The sequence below is a fragment of the Lissotriton vulgaris genome, chromosome 8 (genome assembly GCF_964263255.1).
Source record: "Lissotriton vulgaris chromosome 8, aLisVul1.2, whole genome shotgun sequence".
Classification (NCBI taxonomy): domain Eukaryota; kingdom Metazoa; phylum Chordata; class Amphibia; order Caudata; family Salamandridae; genus Lissotriton; species Lissotriton vulgaris.
The window spans coordinates 1,141,607,511-1,141,633,583 of NC_141696.1; the positions used below are offsets into that span (position 1 = coordinate 1,141,607,511).

At 48.4% G+C, this 26,073-nt stretch overlaps 1 protein-coding gene across 3 annotated transcripts in view; it reads right to left on the minus strand.

Annotated features, from left to right (window-relative positions):
- Nucleotides 1-26,073, minus strand: part of LRCH1 (leucine rich repeats and calponin homology domain containing 1) — a 798,407-nt gene that overhangs the window by 170,882 nt on the left and 601,452 nt on the right. Inside the window, exon 16 of one of the 3 annotated variants that reach the window (XM_086934994.1) lies at nucleotides 14,353-14,520. The exons of the other annotated variants lie outside the window; for them this stretch is intronic. Coding sequence (XP_086791120.1) covers nucleotides 14,353-14,520 — 168 coding nt within the window. The remainder of the gene's footprint in view (nucleotides 1-14,352; nucleotides 14,521-26,073) is intronic. 3 annotated transcript variants of the gene reach the window in all.

Below are 26,073 nucleotides of genomic sequence, written 5' to 3' on the forward strand. Positions count from 1 at the left end.
ACTATTGCATATGGCACACTCCCCTTTTTCCTAAACATCTTCCTTTGACACTGGCTTGCACAGATGCAAAGTCAAGACTGGTGCGTCATGTTTAGAGCATATGTCTTCTCTCATGCATGACACCAAACACCTCAATCTATGCAAACTTACAGGTATGGCCATGTGTGCAATCCTCACACAAGGCAGGAGTGCTACATCACTACATAAATTACAGTGGGAAACATCCTTTACAACGCAACTTTTACAACGCAGTGCCTTTACGACGCAACTTTTACAACGCAAACCATTACAACGCATTGCGCTGGGGGGCACTCTAGGATAGGGAATACGTTTAATTTACTATCCAACACCTTCCCTAGTGTCCACGGGGACTGGAGTTGGAATAGTAAATTAAACTATTCACTATCCAGCACCCCAAAGCGCTATGCGTTGTAAAGGTTTGCGATGTAAAAACCGCGTTGTAAAGGCATGCGTGGTAAAAGCATGCATTGTAACGTCATACATCCATTACAGTAGCAGTGCCTTAACACCAATGCACCATTCCAGGGACCTAACCACATTACATTAAGTTGAAAATGTCATTTTAAGGTATGGCCAGTCATATGATTTCAGTCTGCCTAGTTTCATCAGAATATGTGGAGCTGGGGGCGAAATGTGTGCATCATTGATAGAGATAATACTTGTTTTGCACTGGAACATTACAACGCAAAGTAGAACAACTAAATACAGCCATACAAAAAACAAAACCACCAAACACAAAACACAACATAATTTGCGGTTATGCTGCTATGCTTGTTTATATTGTTCCAGTGTACTGTAGTCATGTGTTGTTTTACTGTGTTTTTGTAGATGCTTGAGTCACTGCATAGATTGGAGACATTGTGTTGTTATGGTGTCGTTTTGCGTTGGCATGTTTGTATGTTGTTGTAGCTTATTGTTTTATGTTGCAGTGCTGTTTAGTTGCATTGTTAAGTTGATTTTCTGTTGTGCCCTTTTGGGAGTGTGCTACATGTTACTTTGTTGAGGTGTTATTGTATTGCTTTAGTGGCACTGTGTGATTGTATTAATCTTACACCTCAGCTACAGTCCGTACCCCCAAATATGTGTAAACGCACATGGCACAAATTATCACCATCACAAACTCACTTTCATGATACAGTGGAAAAACAGGAATTTGCACAATCACTGAGCTATTTACCACAGGAGACAGTTATTAGTGCTGGCCAGGAAGGTCTTATAATCCGACCAACAATACTTCACATGCTCTGGGACTTTCGTGAGAACCTCATCCATTCCTTTCTTCCTTTTATTTGAAATCTGGGACCAAAAAACAAGCAGCAAACAGACAGCTGTCATGCATCTGGCCAGATCAAGGTATTACCACAAGTCTGTGTGGCGTGAACAGAAATGCCTTGTCTAGACAATAACAAAGATTTGAAAAGCTCCTCAGATCACACAGAGGGCTCAGCAACTCTTATCCATGTGTAACACTCACACAAGCACGCACACTGAAGAAATACTCTCTAGAGGACGCCTTTTGTAGTTGGTAACTGACTTGGATGGGGGCTCTAGTTAGATGAAGTGCTACCTTTGCACCATACCTGGGGAGATTCTGTGCCTGACCTGGACATCTTCATATGTAAGGATTTTCAAAATGCAAACAGGCAAGCCTGGAGACAACCAGCACAGGTACACACAGACACCCGCACAGGCATACACACACACACAGACACCCGCACAGGTATACATACGCACAGGTATACACACACCTATAACGGCCCTAGGCCCAGATACTATGCCCAATTCACAGTCCCACATATCCTATCCCCCGGATACTCTCCGTCTCTGGAACACAAAGAAAAATCCTCAGTGTGAATTCATCCTTAAGGATGACACCCCGTTCACAGGATGTCCCCTCTGCGACACCCCCGAAGCCACGGAACTTAGACACATGCTTCGACTGGGCCTCCTGAACTGCAGGTCGCTAGTAAAGCACTCGCACGAGATAAACCTCCTCACTCAAACCCTCTCGCTAGACGCCCTATTTCTGACCGAAACGTGGCTGACCCCCAGCAACGGCTCTGACTTGGTCAATGCAACCCCCCCCGGCTACCAAATCTGCTGCCTTAACAGACCAGTCGGAAGAGGTGGCGGGCTCGCCATCCTCTACAAAGACCATCTCAGCTACAGGATAGACGGCGGCACGGTCAAGGACTGTGAAAACTGTAATTTCACCCTCCAGATCTCCCCTACCACCTCACTGTCGGGTCTTCTGGTATACCGACCACCAGGCTCGATAGGTGACTTCTCAAGCACTCTGATGGATCACATCCTTCTAAAAACAATATCAACGCCCAACTTTCTTCTTCTAGGGGACTTGAACCTACACTTTCTAGACCTGGCAGACAACACTGCCGCTAATCTCCTAGCAGACCTCATGTCAGCTGACCTCCTGCTCCTGAACTCGAAACCCACTCACGAGAAAGGACATCTCCTAGACCCAGTTTTCACCAACATTAGGAATCTCCAAACCCAAGATCCTACCCCTCTCCCATGGACTGACCACTTTCTGGTCCCTATGCACTGGTCCTTTCAGCCCGCCTCGGTTCCTAAACAGAAAACTAGGATACAAACCAGACGATGGCACAAGTTAAGACCAGAAGAATGGGAAGTGAAGCTTAGGGAATCTGATGGCCCCCTCTCAACTGACCCTAACACCGCCGATAGAGAATTTAACAGCTGGCTCACCAACCCCCTAGACAGCCTCATCCCACTAACATGCTCTCTTAAGCATGTAAAAAGGATAAACCACGCTCCTTGGTACACTCCGCCCCTGAACATTCTTAGGAAGGAGTGCAAAAAGACGGAGCGGACATGGAGAAAAAACAAATCGGCGACGGATAAAAACGCTTATCAAACAGCCATGAAGGCTTACAAACAAGCCCTCCACAGCGCAAAAAGCTGATTCTATGAGGAAAGAATAAAGAATTCCTCGTGCTCGGCCAAAGAGACTTTCTCCATCCTCAAAGAGCTCCTCCATGTCCCAGCCCCCCCCCGCAGATACCCATGGACCCCAAAGAAGCCGAGGAAAAATGTGTCAACCTGGCTAATTTCTTCGACAATAAAATTAAGAAAATCCTTTCCTCCCTACCTGCCATCAATCAGGCCACCTCTGGAATAGCCAAGGATCGTGCCCCTACGTCAGGAAACCCCCCTGACAAACCCGAACCCCCTCGTTTAGCTTCATTCGGACCAGTCACAGAAGAAGAAGTGGCAACTACTCTAGCAGCCACGAAAAGTGGTGCTCCCAGCGACTCAGTTCGCATACGGTTCACTAAAAACATCGCTCGGACCATTACAGCTAGACTCACGGCCCTCATTAACACCTCGTTTGCCCAAGGAGTAGTCCCACAAAGCTGGAAGGAGGCCGTTGTTAAAGGACTTCTTAAGAAGCCGTCGCTAGACCCCGCGGACCTATCCAACTACAGACCCATCTCGCTCCTCCCTTGGATAGGTAAGGTCGCGGAGAAGCTTGCAAATAAAAAGCTGTCCCACTTTCTAGAAGCAAACCATCTCTTAAGAAACTCCCAAACAGGCTTCAGACCAGGCCAGGGCACGGACACCGCCCTCCTGGCGGCCGTAGAGAAAGCTAGGGAAATCATTGACACAGGAGGATCAGTGGCAGTGGTCCTCCTAGACCTTAGCGCGGCATTCGACACTGTCAGCCACCAGGTCCTAGCCCAGCGCCTGGATAACACTGGCGTACAAGACAGTGCGTTGAAATGGCTTACATCTTTTCTCTCCCGACGCTCCTTCCAAGTCTGGGAAGGAGAAAGCCGCTCCCCCTCGATCCCCCTCCGGTGTGGAGTGCCTCAGGGCTCCTCACTAAGCCCCACGCTTTTCAACATGTATATGGCCCCACTGGAGGAGCTGGTCACCCCATTCGGAGTCACGATCGTCAGCTACGCTGACGACACTCAGCTGGTGGTGACCCTCTCACACCCCAAGCTAAAGCCCTCCAACCTGCGAGACTGCCTCTCCAACGTCCATCAATGGATGAGCGACTCTGACCTAAAGCTCAACGGGTCAAAAACAGAGATCCTGCTCCTCGGTCACAAAACTTCGAGTCTCCCCTCCAACCTCTGGCCCGCCTGTATGGGTGACCCCCCCTCTCCTAAGACAGAGGTTAAGAGTCTGGGAGTGTGGCTGGAGACAGACCTCACCTTCAGGACACAGGCTAGGAAAACAGCCGGCATCTGCTATGGTCTACTTAGATCATGCAGAAAGGTGCTCCCCCTACTACCACTCCAGTCCCGTCTCCTGCTAATTCAAGGCTTAGTGCTATCCAGGCTAGACTATAGCAACGCTATTTACCTCGGGGCGCCGGAAGCCACCTTCCAAATACTGCAAAAAACCCAAAATGCCGCAGCTCGCCTTCTCACAAACACCCCAGCAAGAATATCAGCCAAACCTGCTCTGAGAAAACTTCACTGGCTCCCCGTGAGGGAAAGAGTCGCCTTCAAGGCCCTCTGCCTGGCCCACAAGGTCCTGCACAACGCTGGTACCCCCATTCTGAGTACTTGGATCACTCCATATAGACCACCGAGAGCGCTCCGGTCTGAACAGGAAAACCTTATCGTTGTCCCTAGGGTGAAGAAAGCCCGCATCGGCGGCCGCCGATTTTCGGTAAACACGGCCAGAAAATGGAACGCTCTCCCCCCGAGCCTCAGAGCTGAACCAAACCTCCTACGATTTAGGAAGTCCCTCAAAACCCTCCTTTTTCCCTGATTCATTCGCAGCTTCCCTGTGCCCCCCCTTTAGGAGTTTGAGGTTTCAGCGCTGGGATACTCGAGGGTGACTACGCGCTCTATAAAAACCTAAAATAAATAAAATAAATAACCGGTTATCTATGTTATATGAAGTCCTACTATTCTTCTCCCCAGCTCCTAATATACGTGGGTGAGACCATCTGAGGTAGACACGGGTTTCTGTTTCTCAACCTATACCTCCACCAAAAAAGCCTGGTCTTCCCCAAAGTGCGGAGAACATTGGGCCATCCACTCCTGACAGAAATCCTATCTGAATGCTAGCCAGACAGGGACCCCACACCGAGGCTGAGAGAAGTAGACCTCAGTAGAACCACCCCTCTTCCATACCCCTGTCTGTAAAAGAAAAGAACAAATCACAAAGTGTAGTATGAGCTTAGCACAAAACTGGAATCGAGAAAATGCCACATACTGCCACGTAAGGAAGAACAACTCATTGTAGGTTATCGAGTCTACAACGCTTTCTGAAAGGCCTTGACCTCCAAGCTCATGAGGAAAGGATGATAATGATGCCGGATGAAGGCTGTTGGCCGTGGTGATGGGACTGTACTCTATCCTATGGGAATCAGCCTTTATAACTAGGTTTTTCCCACGTTGCGACTTTACCACGCATTTTTAAGCACGCATGTTTTTTACAACGTGAATGTTTTTACAACGGATGCCTTTGACAAACATTTAAGGTAAGTTGCTAGGTGTGCAGGGTCTCCCCCGGCAAATTCATTGTTCTTACACGAATAATGGCATCCGTTGTAAAAAACATACACGTAAAAAATGTCTAGTAAAAAATGTGTGGTTAAGGCTTGCGACCTAGTTCCTTGCGTTGGTCCGTCGTGCAACCTATCCCAGAGGCACCATCTTTTGAGCTGGTCTACCCTGAATGATAGGAGGTAAATGAATTTGCTCCTGCTCATAAAGAAAGCATAACAAATACATTGAGTTCAAATCTGGGTAGGTGTGAAGAACCGGAGCAGACTACTGCTGGTCTATGTCACCACTAAAAGCGGTCAAAGGGAAGGACCAGGCTGCCTCACTAAACTAGTGAACCATGACATACTCCTGGCAGAGATTTGGTTCATGGCGGCCCTGGGCAGGGAGCGTAGGTAGGGGGCCCGGAAAGGGGGTCCGGGAGGGGCGGAGGCCAGTGAAGAGGGGGGGTCAGGGTGTTTGGAAGTGGAACAGCCACCAAATCCCTGCCAGGGGCCCATACGCAAATATGTATCCATCCTCAGAGTATTATTATATTAAGGATATATATTGGCATGGCGGCCCCTGGGGTTTGGCGGCCTGGTGCAGGTGCACAGCTTGTACATGCCTAAGGCCACCCCTGCTCCTGGATTCCAATACCATGAACCAGGACCAGCTGCGCAACATTTGTTACAAACACTGCAATGGGTCTGCGTAACCTTCTGAATCCACTCTCCTACTCATACCAATAGATTCCGCTAGATCTGTGCGCCAGTGAAGGAAGGAAGGAATGTTCATAAGCTTGGGGAGAACGAGTATCATCAGATAGAATGCTAAAGAACCACGGCAGAGATTCAGTATCTAAAATAAAATAAAAGCATTTAAAAATGCCGTGCTCAAAATCAATCATGCAGATTCCAAAGGTGTGGCAATCCAGAACGGATATTTCTGATCACAGGGAGAGAGTACATCCTAGTATGCATTGGCTCAAGTTAGCAGAAGACGCTGAGCCTGTCGGGCACTCTATCCTTCAGGCTGCACAGCCACATTGTCTAACAGGGGCTCTGGAAGCAAAGGCAGGAAAGGAACTGAGGGTGCTCCATAAATTACCACCATCCCAGCCACGTACCATTTATAGATGCAATCACCAGAATGAAATTATACTAACTAACTGTTGGGAAGAGACAAATATGTTACCCATTAATGGGGGCACTGGCTGCTAGGGTTTATTTTTATCAACAGAACTGTGTGTTTTAATCAGTATCTGGGGTCTGACTCTAGAGGTACAGTTACCTGCAACACAACAGAAGCAATTTCATTGAAACAAAGAAACCACAGCTGATGGGAAGTCGTACTCTTCTGAATAAACCAGCCACTTGACGTTTTCAGAAAAAGTGAATGGTTGGCCGGATTTGGTTAATCTTCGTTCTGCACAAGAGCAACTAGACCAGTCTGGAGGACGGTCAGGAGCATCAGAAGCGACTAATCCAAAGCAATGAAACTGCAAGGGGTCCTTGAAATGCATACATAGGAAGGTCTATGCCGCTATGCAATAATAGCCCAAGGCTAATTTTGTTGCAGTTAACATGGTCTCAAAAAGAGAGACCTTTAAAGGTGTTAGAGGGATGTGCAGAGGTCCGGATGTATAGCCGTGCCTTTCTTTTATAATTTGAATACGATGGAAAAAAAGAAAAAACAGGTCTCTGTTATTTCACACTGTGAATTTCTTTGAGGAGTGAATGAGTTGGACTAGGAGGTTATTTCCGAGAAAGACCTTCCTGTATCAACCTGGATAGTGCTGGTGGGGTACACAAACCAAAAGCTGCCCTGAAGAAGGTGTGAGACCCGAGAGGGCCTATAACAGCATTGAAACATATGGATGGTGAACAAGTGTAAGATTGACCCCTTGTAGGAAAGTGCCCTTTTTGTATGGTCAGCCCGCCCCCTTTTTGCTCCAAATGCTGATGGTTCTGACCCCAATATTGCACTGGAGTCTGCTGCCCAGACCTCAGTGCCTGTGCCCTCTCCCAAACTGCTAGGTTCATCTTTGTACTCCCAAATTGGAAAATTCTTTACCCACTCATAAGTCCCTCATATATGGTACCGGGGTAACCTGGACAAAGGTGGTAAAAAGCTCCCCGGAGCTGCAGCACAGTTTTGTTGCCACCCTGAATGACTCAAGTAAACCACTGACAGAAGCCTAGCTAGTGCAGACTGCAGGAGCAGTGAAAACTGCTCAAACTTGGCGGTACCCTCACCAAGAGTGGTACAGTCAATACACCCCTAAGGAAGGCCTCCTGAGCCCAGGACTGTGTCAAAGGCAGCTGAGAAGTCCAAGAGAAGTAGTGCAGTAACCCCGTTCTGGTCTACAGTGTTCTTGATGTCATCCCAGATAGAAATGAGGGCAGATTCTGTGCCTCTTCCTGGACGGAATCCGGTTTGGAAGTCGGAAAGTATGGAGTTATCTTCAATCAATTGTTAAATCTGGGCGAATGCTGCTCTCTCTATCAGTTTCCCCAGGAAAGGTCCATTTGTAATTTGTTTAGTAGTCGGGGTCAAGCGGGTAAAGGTTAGCTTTCTTTAATAATAGGTGAATATATGCCTTTTTCAGGTCTTCTGGAAAGATTCCTGTAGTTAAGGAATTGATCAATCTTCTTACTGGTTTGGCAGCAGAGGTAGTTAGAAGCATATTCTTGAAAGTTTGTGGTAGACAAGGGTCTAAAGGGCTGCCGGCAGACCTGCTTGCTTTGACCAGATCCATAAATTCACTTTGTGATATTTGTTTGTAGACTTCTGAAGATCAGTCAGATGCGGTACATCTATGCTCCAAAGGAATGCCCAAAGGCTATCCTGATTATGGTCCGAGGGTGCAGTGAACAACATACGTTAGTAGGTTGAAAATGCAAAATTAATTTTAACCTGGGTTAATCATCACTTCATCGGAGAGTCTAATGACCCCAATTGCTTTCCTTTTGGATTCTGCTCTCAGGATCCAGGTCAACAGCCATCAGGATCTGCCTCCCTCACTGTGTTGTGGCAGCACATAAGCTTTGTAATCAACAGCTTCAAATCTAACCACCAAATCTTTTTGTTTCTTTTTCAGGCCTCCAAGGTCTTGAGAATATACACACACACTGGGTAAGCCTCATCTCCACCCTGTGTATTGCATTTTCTGTGGCCAATATAACATGCGATAGCCCAAACTATAGTATGTAGTTTTTATACAGATTCTCCCCAAAATTACCTTAAGTGCCTCTTATTCTATTGTTTATATCTCTTACAGTTCTTTCATTTTCAGTGAAGAAATTTGTTCTGACCTTGTCAAATGTATCCATAAATAATGGGTCCACTAATGTGTAAGTATTCAGATTTCATGTGGGTATTGGTGGTCTGGGTCTACACCATTCCAGCACCAACTGATGGGGTTTCTGATCTGACCAAGTGCAGCCTAGATACTAAGAGTCCAGCAACCTGTAATCTAAGGAATGACTGTGCAAAAAGAAGTTCAATTGCGTGTGGGATTGGTGTATTACCGAATAATACGATTATTCACTGCTGCGTGGTTGTGCTTTCCTCCAGTCATTGCAGAAGCCCCAATCTCTCATCCATTCTTGAACATGTGTTGCCAGTCGTGAATTCTGGGTACCGGAGGGGTGGGGCAGGGAGGACCCATACCAGTGCTTAATTTGCAGTAAAATAAGTGCAGGGCTATCTTCATGAGGCCACTGCAGCTTGCACCGCACATTGCCCCTGCTGTGCTGCCAATGGTACTAACAACACAACTACAAGCCATCACAATCCCATAAGTGTGACAATTCTGACTATTTCAGGCCCTCAAAGCCATAAGAATGGATTGTGTGGCAGTTAATAGTAATTTATAATGTATATTGAATTAATAATTAACTATTGTTGTGGTAATCTCTAAATTAGCCAGTCAGACCCACCTTGTGGCAGACTGTTACAAGAGCTGATGTTCACAAATATGTGCCAGTGCCGAGCACTGGAAACCAACGGCTAAAATTAAACACTGACTTGTACATATCTAGGTATAAGACACTTTTAAATGCCCCAACCCCAGAGTCAAGTAGCTTGCGAACTATTGATCAGAGAAGGGGTAGGGGAAAACAAAAAGGAGTCTGAATACTGTTAGGGGACAAATTAGCGAGCAGGATCAACAATTCCTCATCAAGCAGTCCCTTCACCACAACATTCCTTTCCCTCCGGATCCACACGTTTGGATTGAATCAGAAATGGTGTGTCTGGAGATATTCACACTAGTTCCGCTGGCGTCGAAAGGATATGCGGTACCTAAAACTTGGTGTCTCCACCTCTTAGTACGTTTTTTCAGTTCTACGCCATTCATATGTATATCTTGGATACAAGTTATATGTGCAGTGCACCTCTCAAGCAGGTATAGATCTTGTGCCTCATGCACGCATTTCTCACGTCATCACAGTTAGTGCCATCAGTGCGGACCCCTGCCTTGTTCCCAATATTTACCATTGCATTTTTCTAACATAAAGCAACATGGCGAACCCACCTCAATGTTTTGTGAAATGAGGGGGCATGGTTTAAGTGTGGGAGCAGGCTGAGGATTAGCAGTCAGATTAAACCATGATAACAAGCATGTAAAAAAGAAAAAGAACTATATAAAGAAAAAACACACCCCACACCCTAGGTTAAGCAGCAATCCGCCCCTTGCCCTTTAGAACCTATATGCAATGATACAATCCAACTACTAAAGAGTCTCCTGTGCTTCCCCTTCTGTGGGTTTTGACCATGGCGTTGAGTACACCTTTCTGTGATCTCCGCACAGTCATCCTTTGAGCCCCGGTCTAATGCATTGGTAATAGACTCATTTGATGTACTGTCCTCACTGTCTCTTGGCCAGGGAAGAGTCTCCTTCCAGCATTGGTGGGTCAAGGTCTCATATCAACATATCAGCTGATCTAGAGCCCTCCTCGCCTGTTCCTATCATACTGTTCTGCTCCAATTTACCGGGACTTGCGGAGTTGGATGTGGATCAACACCTCTGCAACTGCTCATGCTCTTTCTTCAGCTGCTTATTTTCTGTGGACTGCCTAGATCGCCAACATTGAAGCTCTGCTTGATCACTCTGTCATTCAATCCATACCCCTCATGTTGGACCTCTACCCCTTTGGTGTGAAGCTACTGTCTTGCATCATGTGGAGCTGCAAAAAAGAGTATCGCCATCTGTGACCGGTCTCAGTTTGAGATACAAGAACACATATTTCTGCCCCATTTGACTTATCTGCTTCTGGACCCCAAATAAGTTTTTCTCAGGCGCTGGGCTTCCATTGTGTAGTCTGGAAACATAGTGATGGGATTATAATTGATCTGCCAAGACCCTTTTGTTCTTGTGAGCTGGAGTAGAAGGTCCCTATATGGATAACTGAAAAGGCGAGCCATCACTAGTATTGGCTGGGCATCTGGGAGAGGCAGGCACCCCAGTACAGTGTGTGCCTTCTCAATGGAAATGAAGGGTGGGGACTTGCCTACTTACATTGTGTCATGGAGCCACTTCTCTACAAAGGGTTTCATGTTGGGGCTTTCTGCTAGTTCAGGCAGACCAATTATCTAAACATTGTTGTGTCTGCATCACCTCTCTGTATCTTCTGCTCGAATATTGAGGATCCGGACCTCATCTTTTAAGGCCACCATTTGGTAGTGTAGTCCCTAACAGTCAAATGCGTTGCTGTGAGAATAAATTTATTGTTGTCCACTCAATCCTCTACCTTTTTATGATCAGTGTGCAGGAGACCAACATTCAGTGCAACCGCATCAATTTTGGTTTCCTGTGTGGTTTTGAAATCGAGGATTGCTTGCAGTATCTGGTCAAATTTACCAGTATATTCAACTAACATGGAGCCCAACTGTGATAGGGGATTTATTATGCAAAGTTACTTAATCATTGTTTTGAACAATACATTAAGCACTCCTCTCTTTGCACTTTTAGGTTTAATCATCATGTAGATTATGTATCTCAAGAATCAGCAGAGGGATCCCAAAGTGCAAGCCAAGAAGCAGCAACTCTAATATAAACAGTACACAGTGTAGTGGTGCAATCTCAATGTTGGATGAGTTGAGGATTACACAGGGTAGGTTTTCATATCAATCTGAACTAAAGGCATCAGATACGTTTGGCGAGGTCTAAGAAGCTCATAGTGCCCCAGCAATCCCCATCTTGGTTTCCAGCACCAGAGTTGCAATTCACTCCATTGTGTCTCAACGGGTAGTTTCTGTAATTATGTAGGATAACCTTTGGACATCCAATGAGCCCACCGTAACATCCACACCTCATGAGAGGAGGTACCACCTAGGAGTTCTGAGTCCCCACCGGGGTCTTCTAAAAGAAGAGTGGTACCCTCTGGCTTGTGTGTGCATCCCAAGGCCACCAAAGTCTATGAGGAAAGCCACAGTGTCCCTTCAAGGGTCCTCTTCTGCGGAGGGGGATCGCCACACAACAACCAAATGTCATTAAATATGCCCCATGTCATCAATGGGCACTGGTTCGGTCTAGTGATGGTGTCTGAGGGGTTGAAACTGAGCATAAAGAGACAAAGTATACTAGCAGCCTTAAGAGAGAGGCCACCTTTATTTGTTCGAATTCAAGGACCTAATTTTTAGTTTTATTGGGCTTAACTCCGACCAACAAAGAGTTTGAGACTTCATATGTGTCTAGCCTCAGAAAAAGTTGAAATTCTGATGTTATGCGTACTATCACCGGCAAGGGTATCCTGGTGCTGAGCAGGTGTGTATGCCGAGCCCTGCCAATGGTAGGTTGGTTAATTGAAAAACCAGGTCATTATCTTCTTACAGATTTAAAGAAGAGAGGATGAGGCTCTGATATGGAGTGTGAAGCAATGTAAGCAATGTAAGAGAACTCCATCCCCAGATCTGGTACTGTGTAAGTGTGGGATGTGGGCGAATAGGAGTTCTGCTGTTCAGAGGTGTCTGGGTGGTTGGTGGAAGGAGATGTGACTGCTCAGATAGGTGGGGTCTACGTTGTGTAGTGGCTTAAATGCGTGTGGGTGGGTTTGAAATGAGGGCATTTTTGTATCAGGAGCCAGTGAAGACTCTTGTGATTCTTCAAGAAACTGACCTAAGAAGGACAGAATATGGGAGAATCAATTTCTGCTCACATAAGATCCAAGTAAAATACCTGGACTAACACCAAAACTAGAGGGGTGACCTTTATTGTTAAAGGTTAAGCACAGTGTTTCAGGCTTTGCAGATATATTTTTTTTATTCTGGCAGGTCATTTTAACCAAGGGATGTACCATGGAACTGGTAGGTCAAGCACACTATATGTTCATTATAAGTGGCATCTGTGAGACTGTGGCTTGGGAACTTTACACTCTTCCTCTTGCCATTTTATTATGTTCATTAAGTTTGACATGCAAGACAGTGTGGCAGATCTTTTGCCTGTATCATGGCCAGGGCTGGAGTGTCTTGCTTTTGTCCTTCTACTTTACTCCTTCGATTCAGCATTTCAGGAAATTGTTAAAACCTCATTTATTTTTACCATCATAAGTACTACTTTATTGTGACAGACTAGCACTAAATCATGCAGTTCTGGGGTAACAGTGCACTCTATGAATATCCAAATCATTCAATTAACTGAAATCTAGGAAGACTTGTCAGAATTTGGACTTGTGGATGTGTGGCAGTAACTATGTCCAAAAGATAAAGATGACTAATTTTACTCACATGTACACTACACTGATTTAAAAATAGATCTGATCTTCTTGTCCGTGAGCATTATGGATTTGATTGGGGAATCCACCAGTTTCATTATTATTGCTGCCCATGCACCTGATCTGGTGACTGTGGAGGGTCTACATAGAACCCAAAGAGTAGAAAATGGAGGTTGGGCAAGAACTATACTTAATATTTACAGGTTTAAGATATAATTGACTTCCCCTGCTCAAACCTTTGAGATGCTCTTAAGTTGGCAGTTCGGGGCAAGCATACAATGTTAGCTTCCGATGCCAAGAAGAGCTCTTATACAATGTAGGCTTCAAGTAGAAATGAAAGAAGCTGAACACAGACACAATTTAGCTTCCAAATACACCATAAAAACTCTCACATGAGGGCCCTCTAAGAAAATACTATTTATCAACAGATTACTGTTAGCACACTGAGGGTAAATGAAATGGGAAACAACGCCCATATATTTCTGGCAAACACATTCTGTAAAGAAAACTATTAGCCGACTGGGTGTCTTCTAGATGTGTAGCTGTTGTATGGTCCAACTATGAACAACAGCTAATGTGATCCCAGTATTCCTGTATATTTTATGTGCACAAACCTGTACTCTAGGTCTATCATTGTACCATTCAATATGAGAAGTAAACACTTTTTTACTCTCTGGTCCAAGAACGAGTTAGTTTGACATTGTTCATGGCAATTGATGGCCTTTATATGCACTATTGTACTTTTTTGATCTTATTAATATTGAAAGCGCTATATTAATATTGTTTTATTGGACTACTTTCCATCTTTACTGCTCAACACATTTTAATAGCAAATGACACTTTACGGAAACCAATGATTCTTATTATGAGATGTAAGGGTACATAGGTCCTGGTGAGCAATATCACCCTTGGCTCCAACTAATTGACATCCACGCTCAATCTTGATACCACTTCACAAAACTTCTACTTGGAATTGGTGGGTTATGCATTATATACTTACACAATAATGTCCTAGTCCCTTGAACCCAAACACTAGACACTATCATAGTAAATACATAGTACTCAGTTTTCAATTAACTGAAAATGAGTGCATTAACCAAGCATGTAACGTTTCAGCCACCTACCAGTATCAATGCCTCCGTCAGATGGAATACAGTAGCTAGAGTCGTCCCAAGAGTGTGCCTGTGCGAGTCTGTTAAAGCAGACAGGGGAGACAGAGGGGGATGGGTCTGAGGTAGAGGAGGGGCAGAGGCAGCCAACAGAGCACATGGGGCTGGGAAAACCAAATGGCACTGCAACAGATCAATGATGGAAGTGGGGTTGCATGACCATGAAATGGAAGTGAATTGCATGGTAGGGTACATTTTTAATGTATTTTGAAAAAATGACAAGCAGCATGAATAAGCGCACAAAATAAAAAAAAATAAAAAAATGAAATGTTAGTATTGTCAGTCAAATATTCATCATGCAAGTAATGCTGCTAATAAAAAAAATGCTAACTTAATTTGTATTTTGGGATTTGCAAAGAAAAAGTCTGCGGTTAAAAACAAAAGGAATATATACCTACCTGTAACATTGGTTCATTAGACAGTGTATCCTCCAGTCAAATGATACAGAAAATAATATCAAGATGAGGATCTATGAACAAGAATTCTGCTTGAAAAACACATTTCTCAGAAAGTTTAAGACTTTTGGGGAACATTATAAAAACAGATATTCAGATGATTCTGGAAGATCCCATTTTAGACTTTTAGGCCTGGCGGAGAAAGATAACCACCAGTTGTGTGAATCTATGTATGCCTTGACCCAGAGTTTCGTAAATGTCTTGCTGAGTGTCTGCATGAATTATTATGCAAGCCTCCATCAGGTTTGTTTATTTTTTATCTATTGCCTAATGAAAAAAGAACCATTGATGGACGGAATAATGAACAATGTCAAACATTCACCCCCAGTACAGAGATCTGGGCCTAAATATATCGTCACCACACCACCCCAGTTTCCACCCAGCCATATGCAAATCAGTCTTTACCCTGCTCCTCACGGGAACATTCCAGCCCAAACTGCCAAGCCAGGTCCTCACTGAAATGGAACCAAGCACATCAGCCAGGATGGCTTGAATCCAGTGGCATGGTAAAACCAGCACTCACACAAGGGCATCCCCGTCCCACTTGGGGTGACAAATACAAAAGGAACAATTGATGGACAAAATGCTGAAAAATGTCAAACACTCACCCCCAGTGCAGGGATCTGGGCCTAAATAGATCGTTTTTTGCTCACACCACTACCCCAGTTTGGACCCAGCCATATGCAAATTAGTCTTTACCCTGCTCCTCCTGAGAACAGTCCAGCCCAATACCAGGCCACCCCAGCTAGGACCTAGCCATATGCAAATCAGTCTTCACCCCTCTCCTTATCTGTTCTTTTTGCATTTGCCACCCTAAGTAGAAAAGGGTATGCCTAGACATAGGTCCTGTGCTCGCTGTGCCACAGGATTCAAGCTAGCCTGGCTGATGAATGGTGATACCCCGAAATCGGTCCCAGGATGCTTGTTCCTGGTACAGGGAGGAGCTGGCCTGGCAGTTCATGCTGGACTGTTCCCATGGGGATCAGGGTCAAGACTGATTTGCATATAGCTGGGTCCAAACTGGAATGGCATGGAGAAGAAAAAACTATGGCGTCAAATCAGATCTGTGGCGGAGGGTGAATGTTTGATTTGTTCATCATTCTGTATATATCTGATCTTTTTGCATTTATCAAGAGAGTGCAATTCAAATCTCTATGCCTGGTTTTTAAAGCCCTTCATGGGATAGGACCTGTGCTCTTGCGTAAAAAATTTGACTGGTACACCCCTACAAGACTGCTCCGCTCGTCATCGGCTAGACTGGTGAAGGTACCAAGATTTAGGGAAGTTGGGTCAGGGGGTAGATCTTTTGGAGTGGCAGCAGCAAGACTGTGGAACAGACTCCCTTGGGAGATCAGGCGAATCATGGAACTTTTACCCTTCAGGAGATGTGTAAAAACCTGTCTGTTCCCCAAGACCTAGCTGGCCGGATCCTGTCTCTGAATCATTTCCGCCTTTGAGCTGCTTAGTGCCAGGATGCCTGCAAGGTGATAGTGCACTTTATAAATTAAAAAAAAAAAAATAATAATAATAATAATTAAAAATAAACTTGTGGAAACACACCTGGCTCTGAGCATCTTTATGTTTGCCAAGGAGGATGGAATTTCAAGTTGACTTGTAGGTATACTCTTCATACTGACAATAAACCTTTAGGTGAACTGCTTTGGCGTGGTGGAAGAAGGAGTACATTTGTAGGAGTACAGTTTCAGTGTGAAACACAATGTTAAAAGAAATAGATGAGCCTGCTTGACTTCTTTTTAAGGTTATCTGTTTCTGAGGTGGATTCTAGTATGGAGGAAGAGAGTGGTAATAGTTTAATTGCCAGGTCTTTGGAGCAGACCTAGTAGACTTCCACGTGGCATGGAAGGAATTAATCCAAAAGAGAAGAGGGAAGCTGTAAAATGAATTAGGGATGGATGGCCAAGAGATTGGCAACTAGAACAGTTCAGCATTTTTGTTAGGATGCTGGTGAATTTCCTAGTGGAAGTGAAATGGTTTTTATAGGTTGTACTTATTGGGAGTTGGAAAATTCTCAATCAATCAATCAGGGATGTATAGAGCGCACTACTCATCTGTGAGGGTCTCAAGGCACTGAGATGGGGGGATACAGGCAGTTCAGTGGTCACCCGGAGAGCCAGGTCTTGAGCGCTTTTCAGAATTTGTGCAGTGTCTGGCTTCATCTGATGCTGAGGGGGAGTTCGTTCCAGGTCTTGGCCACGATGTAGGAGAAGGATCTGCCACAGGTTCTGCCCTGTGGATGCGGGGGATCGTGGCTAGGTCAGCAGAGCGGAGGTTTCTCTTGGGGACGTGGAAGGAGATTCTTTCATTGAGGTATTGGGGCCCGGTGCTTAGTAGGCGCGAGTAAGCAGTTTGAAAGTTATTATTTTTGCAATGGGGAGACAGTGGAGGCCGCGGAGGTGCTGGGTGATGTGGTCATGCCGTGGGATGCTGAGGACTAGTCTGGCTATGACGTCCTGGATAGCCTGGAGTTTTCGAAGGAGTGTTTTGTTGATTCCGTCAGAGTGTGTTTCCGTAGTCCAGTCTGCTGGTGATGTGTGTGGGTGACAGTCTTCCTGGAGTCGGGTGAATCCATTTGACAGTCTTGCGGAGCATGCAGAGGGTGTGGAAGCATGTGGAGGACACGGCGTTGATGCACAAGTTACTTACCTTCGGTAACGATATATCTATGAGAAAAATTAGTTAGTGTCAGATTCCTTACCATAGAATATCCCCAGGCGTCAGACTGGATCCGGAAAGTTTTCGTCAGCAGTACCCTTGTGCGTCGGTAGGCGTCGTCTGTGGCACGCGTCAGTCATCAGCGTCGTGATCGCCGGGATGAAGTCATTGGAGTACTTCGACACTGCCCTCGTGCTGGCGCATGTCAGTTCTGTACATAGCTTTCCGCGCCAGGAACACAGAGCCATGCAAGAAACCGACACTGGTGCCATGAAACTAGAGCCCCCAAAGGGAGATACCTTATCCCTAGATATCGGTTCACAGAACGGGGAGGGTGGGTGGGGCGGTAAGGAATTTGACACCAACTAATGTTTCTTACAATATATCGTTACTGAAGGTAAGTAACTTGTGCATCTGAAAGAAACACGTTGGTGTCAGATTCCTTACCTTAGAATAGATACCCCAGTAATACCAACCCCAGTGGTGGGTCTGCGAACCAAGATCACACCAGGAAGTCCTGGAGAACGGAACAGCCGAAAAAGCCATCTCTCCGGACTTGGCTGTCCAGACAGTAGTGCTTAGCAAAAGTGTGCAGCGAGGCCCACGTAGCTGCCAGACTGATGTCCTGTAAGGAGACTCCCCGACCCAGGGCAGTAGTAGCCGCCGTGGCCTGAGTGGAATAGGTGCACAGCCCCACAGGAGGCTCCTTTTTTGCCAAGGAATAACAGACCTTGATGCACAAAATGACCCACCGAGAGATGGTCCGCTTGTGCACCACCCGTCCCTTCTTAGCGGCCACGTAACCAACAAAGAGCTGGTCGTCCACCCGGAACTGGCGTGTGCGGTCTAGATAAAAGAGCACGCACATTTTGGGTCCAGACGGTGGAGCCTCTCTCCCTCTTTCGAGGGATGCGGAGGCAGAAAGAAGATGGGCAAGGTGATGGACTGCCTGATGTGAAAGGCTGTAACCACCTTGGGCAGGAAAGAAGAGCGAGTCCTCAGAACAACTTTGTCCGGATAGACGGAGAGGAAAGGAGGCTTAGAAGACAGAGCCTGGAGCTCACTCACTCTTCTAGCAGAGGTGATGGCAACCAGGAAAGCAGTTTTAAGAGTCAGAAGATGAAGAGGACAATTATGAAGTGGCTCAAAGGGAGCGCACATCAGGTAAGTAAGTACAAGGTTCAAGTCCTACTGAGGCATCACGAAAGGAATAGGAGTGAACATTTGAGTGATGCCTTTCAATAATCTATTTACAACAGGGGACTTGAAAAGAGAAGGCTGGTCAGGAAGCCTTAAGAAGGCTGAAATGGCCGAGGGATAGCCTTTGATATTGCCCAGAGCAGAGCCCTGCTGGGCAAGAGGAAGAAGGAAGAACCTCTGAAAGGGGGGCAGAAAGTGGATCCACGGCCTTTGCTGTGCACCATGCCACAAATTTGTTCCACCTGCAGGCGTATACCGTTTTTGTGGAGGGACGCCTGGCTGCAAGAATCACATTACAGACTTCAGGAGGCAAGTCAAATGGCCTCAACTGTCGTCGCTCAATCTCCACGCATGTAGGTGAAGACTGGACAGGTTCGGTGGAGGACCGTCCCCTGCTGCTGCGACGGAAGGTCCTCCTGAAGAGGCAGACGAACCGGGGGATCAACAGGATACCAGTCCGGAGCCACAAGGATGAATTGGGCCTGGATGCGTCGGACCTTCTTCAGCACTCTGGGCAGAAGTGGTATAGGTGGAACGGCGTAAAATAGACTGCAGCTCCACTCGGGACGAAAAACGTCTCCAAGCGAGTGTCGCCTTGGAAATTCCAAAGCGCAGAACGGATAACATTGCGCGTTCCCTTCGGTGTTGAACCACCAGGGTGATGCCCTGGTGTTCCAGCCATGTCCAGAGGTGCAGAGCCTCCTGACAAAGGGTCCACGACCCCACCCCGCCCTGTTTGTTGCAGTACCACATGGCAGTGATGTTGTCCGTGAACACCTGCATTACACTTCCCCGGACAGATGCCTTTAGTGCAAGTCGGATCGCCCGCAGCTCCAGAAGGTTGATATGGAGCCAGGACTCCGTCGGAGACCAGAGGCCTTTGACCTCCGCCTCTCTCATGTGGCACCCCCATCCCCGGAGGGACGCATCCATCACCACTACGTGCTCCGGTTGGGAAAGGGAGAGGGATCTGCCACCTCTTCAACGATCTTGCAGTGCCCTCCGAGATCAGGACATGGTCGGACAGGTTGCCCTGATGATGTGCCCACTGGAACTTCGGGTCCCACTGCAGAGCCCGCATCCGCCACCAGGCGTGATGTACCAGCAGGAGGCCATCAGCCCCAGGAGACGCAGCGTCAGCCTGATCGAAACTCTGGATGAAGGCTGAAAGATCGAAATCAAAGCCTGAATATCCAGAACCCGCTTCTCAGGAGGATAAACCCGAAACTGCGCCGAGCTCAGAACCGCTCCGATGAAAAGGAGCTTCTGAGAGGGGCACAGGTGTGACTTTGGCACGTTGATGGAGAACCCCAGCGAGTGCAGGAGATCGGCCGTAGTCTGGAGGTGGGAGACGACTGTCTGGGGCGAGCCCACCTTCAACAACCAGTAGTCGAGATAGGGGGAAGACTGAAACGCCTGATCTACGCAGATGATCTGGGACCACCGCCATCACTTTTGTGAACACCCGAGGGGCACTGGTGAGGCTGAAGGGGAGTGCTCGTGGCCTACCATGAACCACAGGAAGCGCCGGTGGGCCGGCAGTACAGGGATGTGGAAATATGCGTCCTGCAAGTCCAACGCTACCATCCAGTCTCCAGGGTCCAGGGCAGCCAAGACCTGAGCTAAAGTCAGCATCTTGCACTTCTCCTTCCAGCTGTTGAAGCTCCGGAGGTCCAAGATAGGGCATAGATCCCCTTTTGCCCTTCTTGAGAACCAGAAAGTAGCGGGAGTTGCAACCACGTCCTACTTCTGGCCCAGTAACGCACTCAATTGCCCCCTTAGCCAAGAGGGCCATAACTTCCTCCTGCAGAAGTTGCAAGTGATCCTCCGATATGCGGTGGCACTGCGGTGGTATGGCTTGATGGGTCGTCTTGAAGGGGAGGGAGTAGCCCCTTTGGACGATTTGCAGCACCCACCTGTCCGAAGAGATGGTACGCCAGAGGAAGAGGTGATGGCGAACCCTGCCCCCCACTGGCGTTGAATAGGCCTTAAAGCTCAGACTAGGAAGGCTTTGAGGTAGATGCTATGGGAGTGGATGTGGACTGACCAGGCCTCTGTCCACCTGTACCGCCATGACGGTTACCATGTCCGCGACCATGTTGAGGTTTGTTCTGCGGCCTGTGGCTGGACGAACGTGCAGGGCGCCCGTTCCTTGGCCACGAAAGGAGCAAAAAGCAGAATGCTGCTGGCGTTGGCCCAACAGGCCCAAGGACTTGGCTGTAGCCTAGAGTCCTTGAAAAGCTCAAGCGCACTGTCTGCTTTGTTGCCAAAAATGCGACGGCCATCGAAGGGGGCATGTCCATGAGCGTGGACTGGACATCCCCTGAAAAATTAGCGGACCATAGCCAGGCGTGGTGACGGGTCACCACCGTCGTGGAAATCACTTTGCCCAGCAAGTCCGTGATATCAAGTCCACACCTGATTGAATAATGTGCTGCATCCCGCCCCTCAACAAGAGTTGGGCGAGCCGTGCCTGGGCCTCCTCCGGGCACTGGTGCAGCAAGTCCGCAACCGTATCCCTCAATGAGTGGGAGTAATGGCCCAAAAGGCAAGCAGTGTTGATATACCGCAACCCCAGACTAAGTGAGGAGAACAGTTTCTTCCCAAACAGGTCAAACCTTTTGGATTCCCGATATGCAGGAGCAATACGGAAAGTGGTCTGGGACGTAGAGGCCGGGATCACCAGGCTCTCGGGTGTGTAGTGTATGGACAGAAAACAGGGGTCGCCCGGAGCCGGGCGGTGGCGTCGGGCCATGTTCCGATCCACAAGGGGCACAGTGGAGGGCTTGGACCAAGTGCCCAACAGAACGTCCGTGAGGGCTTCATTAAACGGCAGCAGAGGCTCCGAAGAGCTTACTGGCAGCTGAAGCACCTCGGTGAGGAGATTAGTTCTCACGGCCGCAGCAGGGAGCTCAAGAGCCAAGGCCTTGGTTTCCCTGCGCAACACCGCATCATAAGTAGCACCCTCCTCCGTAGCCACGGGAGGAGAGATGAAGCCAGTGTCAGGCGATGTGTCAAGACCACTGCCCCTCCCCAAGCTCATCTGCCCAGTCCTGACTTAACAGGCACTGTTGTGCCAGAGGGTCCTTGGACCCCTCCCAGTCATCCCCTTCATCAGTCTCCTGATAAGCCGGCAAAAATTATGGAGCCGGGTCATAGGTGAAGTGCCCACCCACCGACGCCTGATATGGCGCCGAGCGGCGCCGCTCCGACGCCGGACCCGGACGGGGGCTGAAACCGGGGATATCATTGTTACGAGGACGACGCCAGGAGTGACACCATCAGGGTCTGCGCCAGCATAGGAGTCGTGAGGTCAACTGGCGTCGACCGGGAGCCAGGCCTGTATCCCCGGGGGCCCTGCGGTGTTGGGACCCAAGTCAACGATGGCACCGGGGCTGAAGCAGCCAGTTCGCTAAGGCCCCTAGTTGGATCTGCGGGGCCCAAAGGCAAGCCAGCAGGCCTCGACGGGGGAAGGGAATCCTCATGGCCATGAAGAAATCGCATATCTCCTCCAGCGTCGCATGCAGTCCAGGGACCAGAGGGTATGGGACCGTATGCGACACCGGCAGCTCCAGTGGAGCCATGCGGGTGGTGTCACCCGAACCCTCAACCGCGTCGTGCAACCGGCGAGGGGAGTCAGAAGAGCGACGTCGCTTCTTCGACTTCTTTTTAGAGTGCCTGGACTTACCTGAATGCGAGGACTTGGAGCCCGACGAACGGTGTGGGCTCCGGCTCCGCAACCGGCTCCTCGACCGGGACCTCGAGCGGCTTGTGGGACCACTCCCACCTAGCCTTCGACGTCAAGGCCCAGCAGTCGGGGCACAACTTGTCGTTGTGGTTGGCCCCTAGGCAGTAGAGACACCGGTGGTGGGGGTGGTCACCGACATCAGGAGGTGAAAGGCGTCGCACGGTTTGAATCCAGGCATCCCTACCGGCAACAGGAGTTGAATCGACTCAAAAAAGAGAGCCAAAATAGGCCAAAAAGTTAGTCAAAAAGTGACTAAAGTGCTAGCTCTTCCCGGATCTGCGCTTGCTGCCACAGAAAAAAGGAGAACTGAAGACAGTGCGTGAGGGCGGTGTCTAAGTACTCCGACAACGTCATCCCGGCGATCACGACGCCGACGACGGACGCGGAGGTTACTGCTGACGAAAACTTTCCGGATCAAGTCTGTCGCCTGGGGATATTCTAAGGTAAGGAATCTAACACGAACGTGTTTCTTTCAGATCTGATAGTTCATGGTGAGTCGAGTATGATACCGAAGTTGCGGGCATGGTCCTTAGGGGTGTGTGGGTTTAAGATGGCAGGGGTTCACCAGGTGTTGTCCCATGCGGAGGGGGTGGACCCGAGGATGTGGACTTCTGTTTTCTCTGAGTTGAGCTTCAGGCAGCTGCTGATCATCCAGGAAGCGACGTCCTTTATTTTATTTTTTATGTTATATGCTTATAAAGCGCCAGAATAGACCCCCGAAGGGGTATCTCCTTCTTTCCTTATTGGAAACTGTGCCTGGTGATGTTGGATTCCTTTGTGAGGGAGAGGATGAGTTTGGTGTGGTAGGCGTATGATCCTATGTGGAGTCTGTGGTTTCTGACAATGTTTGAGAGGGGGCCATGTAGATGTTGAAGAGCGTGGGGCTGAGGGAGGATCATTGGGGTACTCTGCATCTGATCTCTGTGGGTTCGGAGAGGAAGGTCTGGAGTCTTGTTGTTTGAGTTCTGCCTGAGAGAAAGATCGAATCCAGTCTAAGGCAGTTCCCTGGATACCGGCATTGTGTTGTCTGGCAACTAGTGTGTTGTGTGGTGGGAGACTGGGTCAAAGGCTACTGAGAGGTCTAATAGTAAGAGGGCTGCAGTGTGGCCTTGATCGAGGAAGGTGCAGATGTTGTCTATGGCAGCTATGAGACTGGTTTCTGTGCTGTGGTTGCTGCGGAACCCGGATTGAGATGAGTCGAGGATGTTGCAGGTTTCTATGAAGTGCATTAGCTGGGTGTTGACCACTTTCTCAATGACTTTGGCAGTGAAAGTCTTGAAGAGAGATGGGCCTGTAGTTTTTGAGGTCAGTTGGGTCTGAGGAGGGTTTCTGGAGGAGGTATTGGACTGAGGTGTGTTTTCAGTCGTCGAGCAATGTGTCTGTTTCGAGGGCGCAGTTGATTGTCCATCGTAGTTCTGGTGCAATGGCAGTGGTGGCCCTGTGGAAGATGTACAGCAGGCAGGGGTCATTGGGTGTTCCGGAGTGAATGCTTTTCCTAGACCTTGCGGTGTCTTCTGTGGTGACAGGGGTTCAGGTGTGGAGGGTTGGCTGGGTAGCATCGCTGGTGGGGGGTGTAGGGTCGGTGCTGTGGTCTTGGTTGTCGAAGTTGTCGTAGAGCATCCTGATCTTGTGCTGGAAGAAGGAGCTGAGTTTGTTGCAGAGGTCTTGGGATGGAAGGACGTCAGTAGTTTTGCTGTGGGGGCTGGTGAATTCTTGTATGATGGTGAAGAGTTCCTTGGAGTTTTGGGAGTTGGAGAGGATTCAGTCCTGAATTAAGTTTGTCTTAGTTGATTTTATGAGTTGGTGGTGTGCCGTGGTGGTGGCCTTGTAGGCAGTGCGTGCTTCAGACGCTTTGCTCGTTCCCCATACTTTCTCCAGTCATTGGCAGAATCTCTTGGATTCTCGGAGGTCCGTGGTGAACCAGGTGGCTTTCGTGTTGGAGCAGTTTGCGATCCATTGGTGTTTTTTTGCTGCTGTGTTTGCATCTGTCATGGTAGGGGAAGGAGTGCGGCTGAGGGCGGAGGTGAGGTGTTCTTCTGTGATTTTGCTATAGTTTTTGCCTGGAAAGCATAGTGTGAGCTGGTGTGCGGTCGGTTTCCAGAAGGAGAAATGGACGCATTTAGTCGTTCATCCACAGAGGTTGCGTGGTGTAATTGAAGCAAATGTTGTTTCCTCTGGCAAAGACGGGGTCGGGAGTGCCTCCTGCCATGTGGGTGGAGAGGAGTTGCTTCAGTCCAATTTTAGCGAGATTCTCTAGGAGGGCTAGAGTTTGTCTAGGTGGAAGTTAAGATCTCTGAACAGTACGTAGTCTGTGGGGGTGAGGGCGTGGGGAGCGCTGTAGTCTGTGATGGCGTTGGTGAATGGGGAGCAGGGTCCGAGCGGTCTGTAGGCGAGTGTTTCACGGCGTGTCTTTCTGGGGTAGGGCTGGATCTGGAAGTGGATGTGTTCCATGAAGGGGTGAGGCGTTGTCAGAGTTGGAGGTTGTCATTCGGAGGAGCTTTTGTGAACGAAGGCGAGGCCTCCTCCGGGGCGGTTGCAGCTGTCTTTGCTCAGTATCTTGTATTCGTCGGGGATGGAGGTTGCAATGTCGCGAGCGGAGCTGGTGTTGGTCCAGGTCTCTGTGAGGAAGGTGACATTGGGCGACTGAGTGTTGAGGAGGTCCCAAACTTCTACTAAGTGTCTGTGCAGGGAGCGCACGTTGAGGAGGATGCAGCTTAGGACAGCTGGCATCCACTGGGTTGGTGGTGGCTGTCTGGGTCCAGAGCTGGGTGAAGGTGCGGCGGCAGTGTCGGCAGAAGAATGGGCCTTGGGAGTTGCTCGGCATCAGGAGCTGGCAGTTGTTGTTGCGTCCCTGGTTGAGTGCGTGAGTCATAGCAGCAGAGGTGTGGGTCAGTGTACCTGGGTCCCTGACACTGATCGGGGTCGGATCACTGACGGGGCAGACAGGCTTGCATTTGGCACGCCAGCGGTGCAGCCGCCATTAAATATGGGTTGGGAGAGGGAGAGCAGCTGGGAGGCGGGAACGAGAAGATGCGAGGGGGAAAAGGGGGAGGGGCCGTAGGGGCAGCAGCGGCGGGAAGAAGATAAAAGGCATGGAAAAACAGAGGCAAACAGATAAATAGGGAAAAAGGCAAAGACAGAAAAACAAAACAAAAAAAGATAGAAAAATGCTGACAGAGCGGACCAGCAGAAGAGCAGGCTCTTCCACTGGACACCAGGGATGAGGCGCAGGCAGGAGCCTGCGGGTGGAGGAGGGCCTCGAACACCTACCTGGGTCACCTGAAGGCGCTGGGGGCAGTGCCTTAAAGACGGAGATGCACATGGAAAGAGCAGTTCCCCTGACCAGGAGGTCAGAGGTCTTGCTCGCCTTGTCATGCAGTGACTACCATTAAGTAGTGGTCAGGGGGAGGGACAGCAGCTGGGAGGCAGGAGGCGGGAGCGGGAAGACGCTGGGGGGAGGGGCCACGGGGGCAGCAGAAGTGGGAAGAAGGCAAAAGGCAAGGAAAAAAACAGAGGCAAACAGAAATAGGCAAAAAAGGCTAACACAGAAAAACAAAACAGAAAAAGAGAATAAACAGCAAACAGAAAAAGGCTTACAGA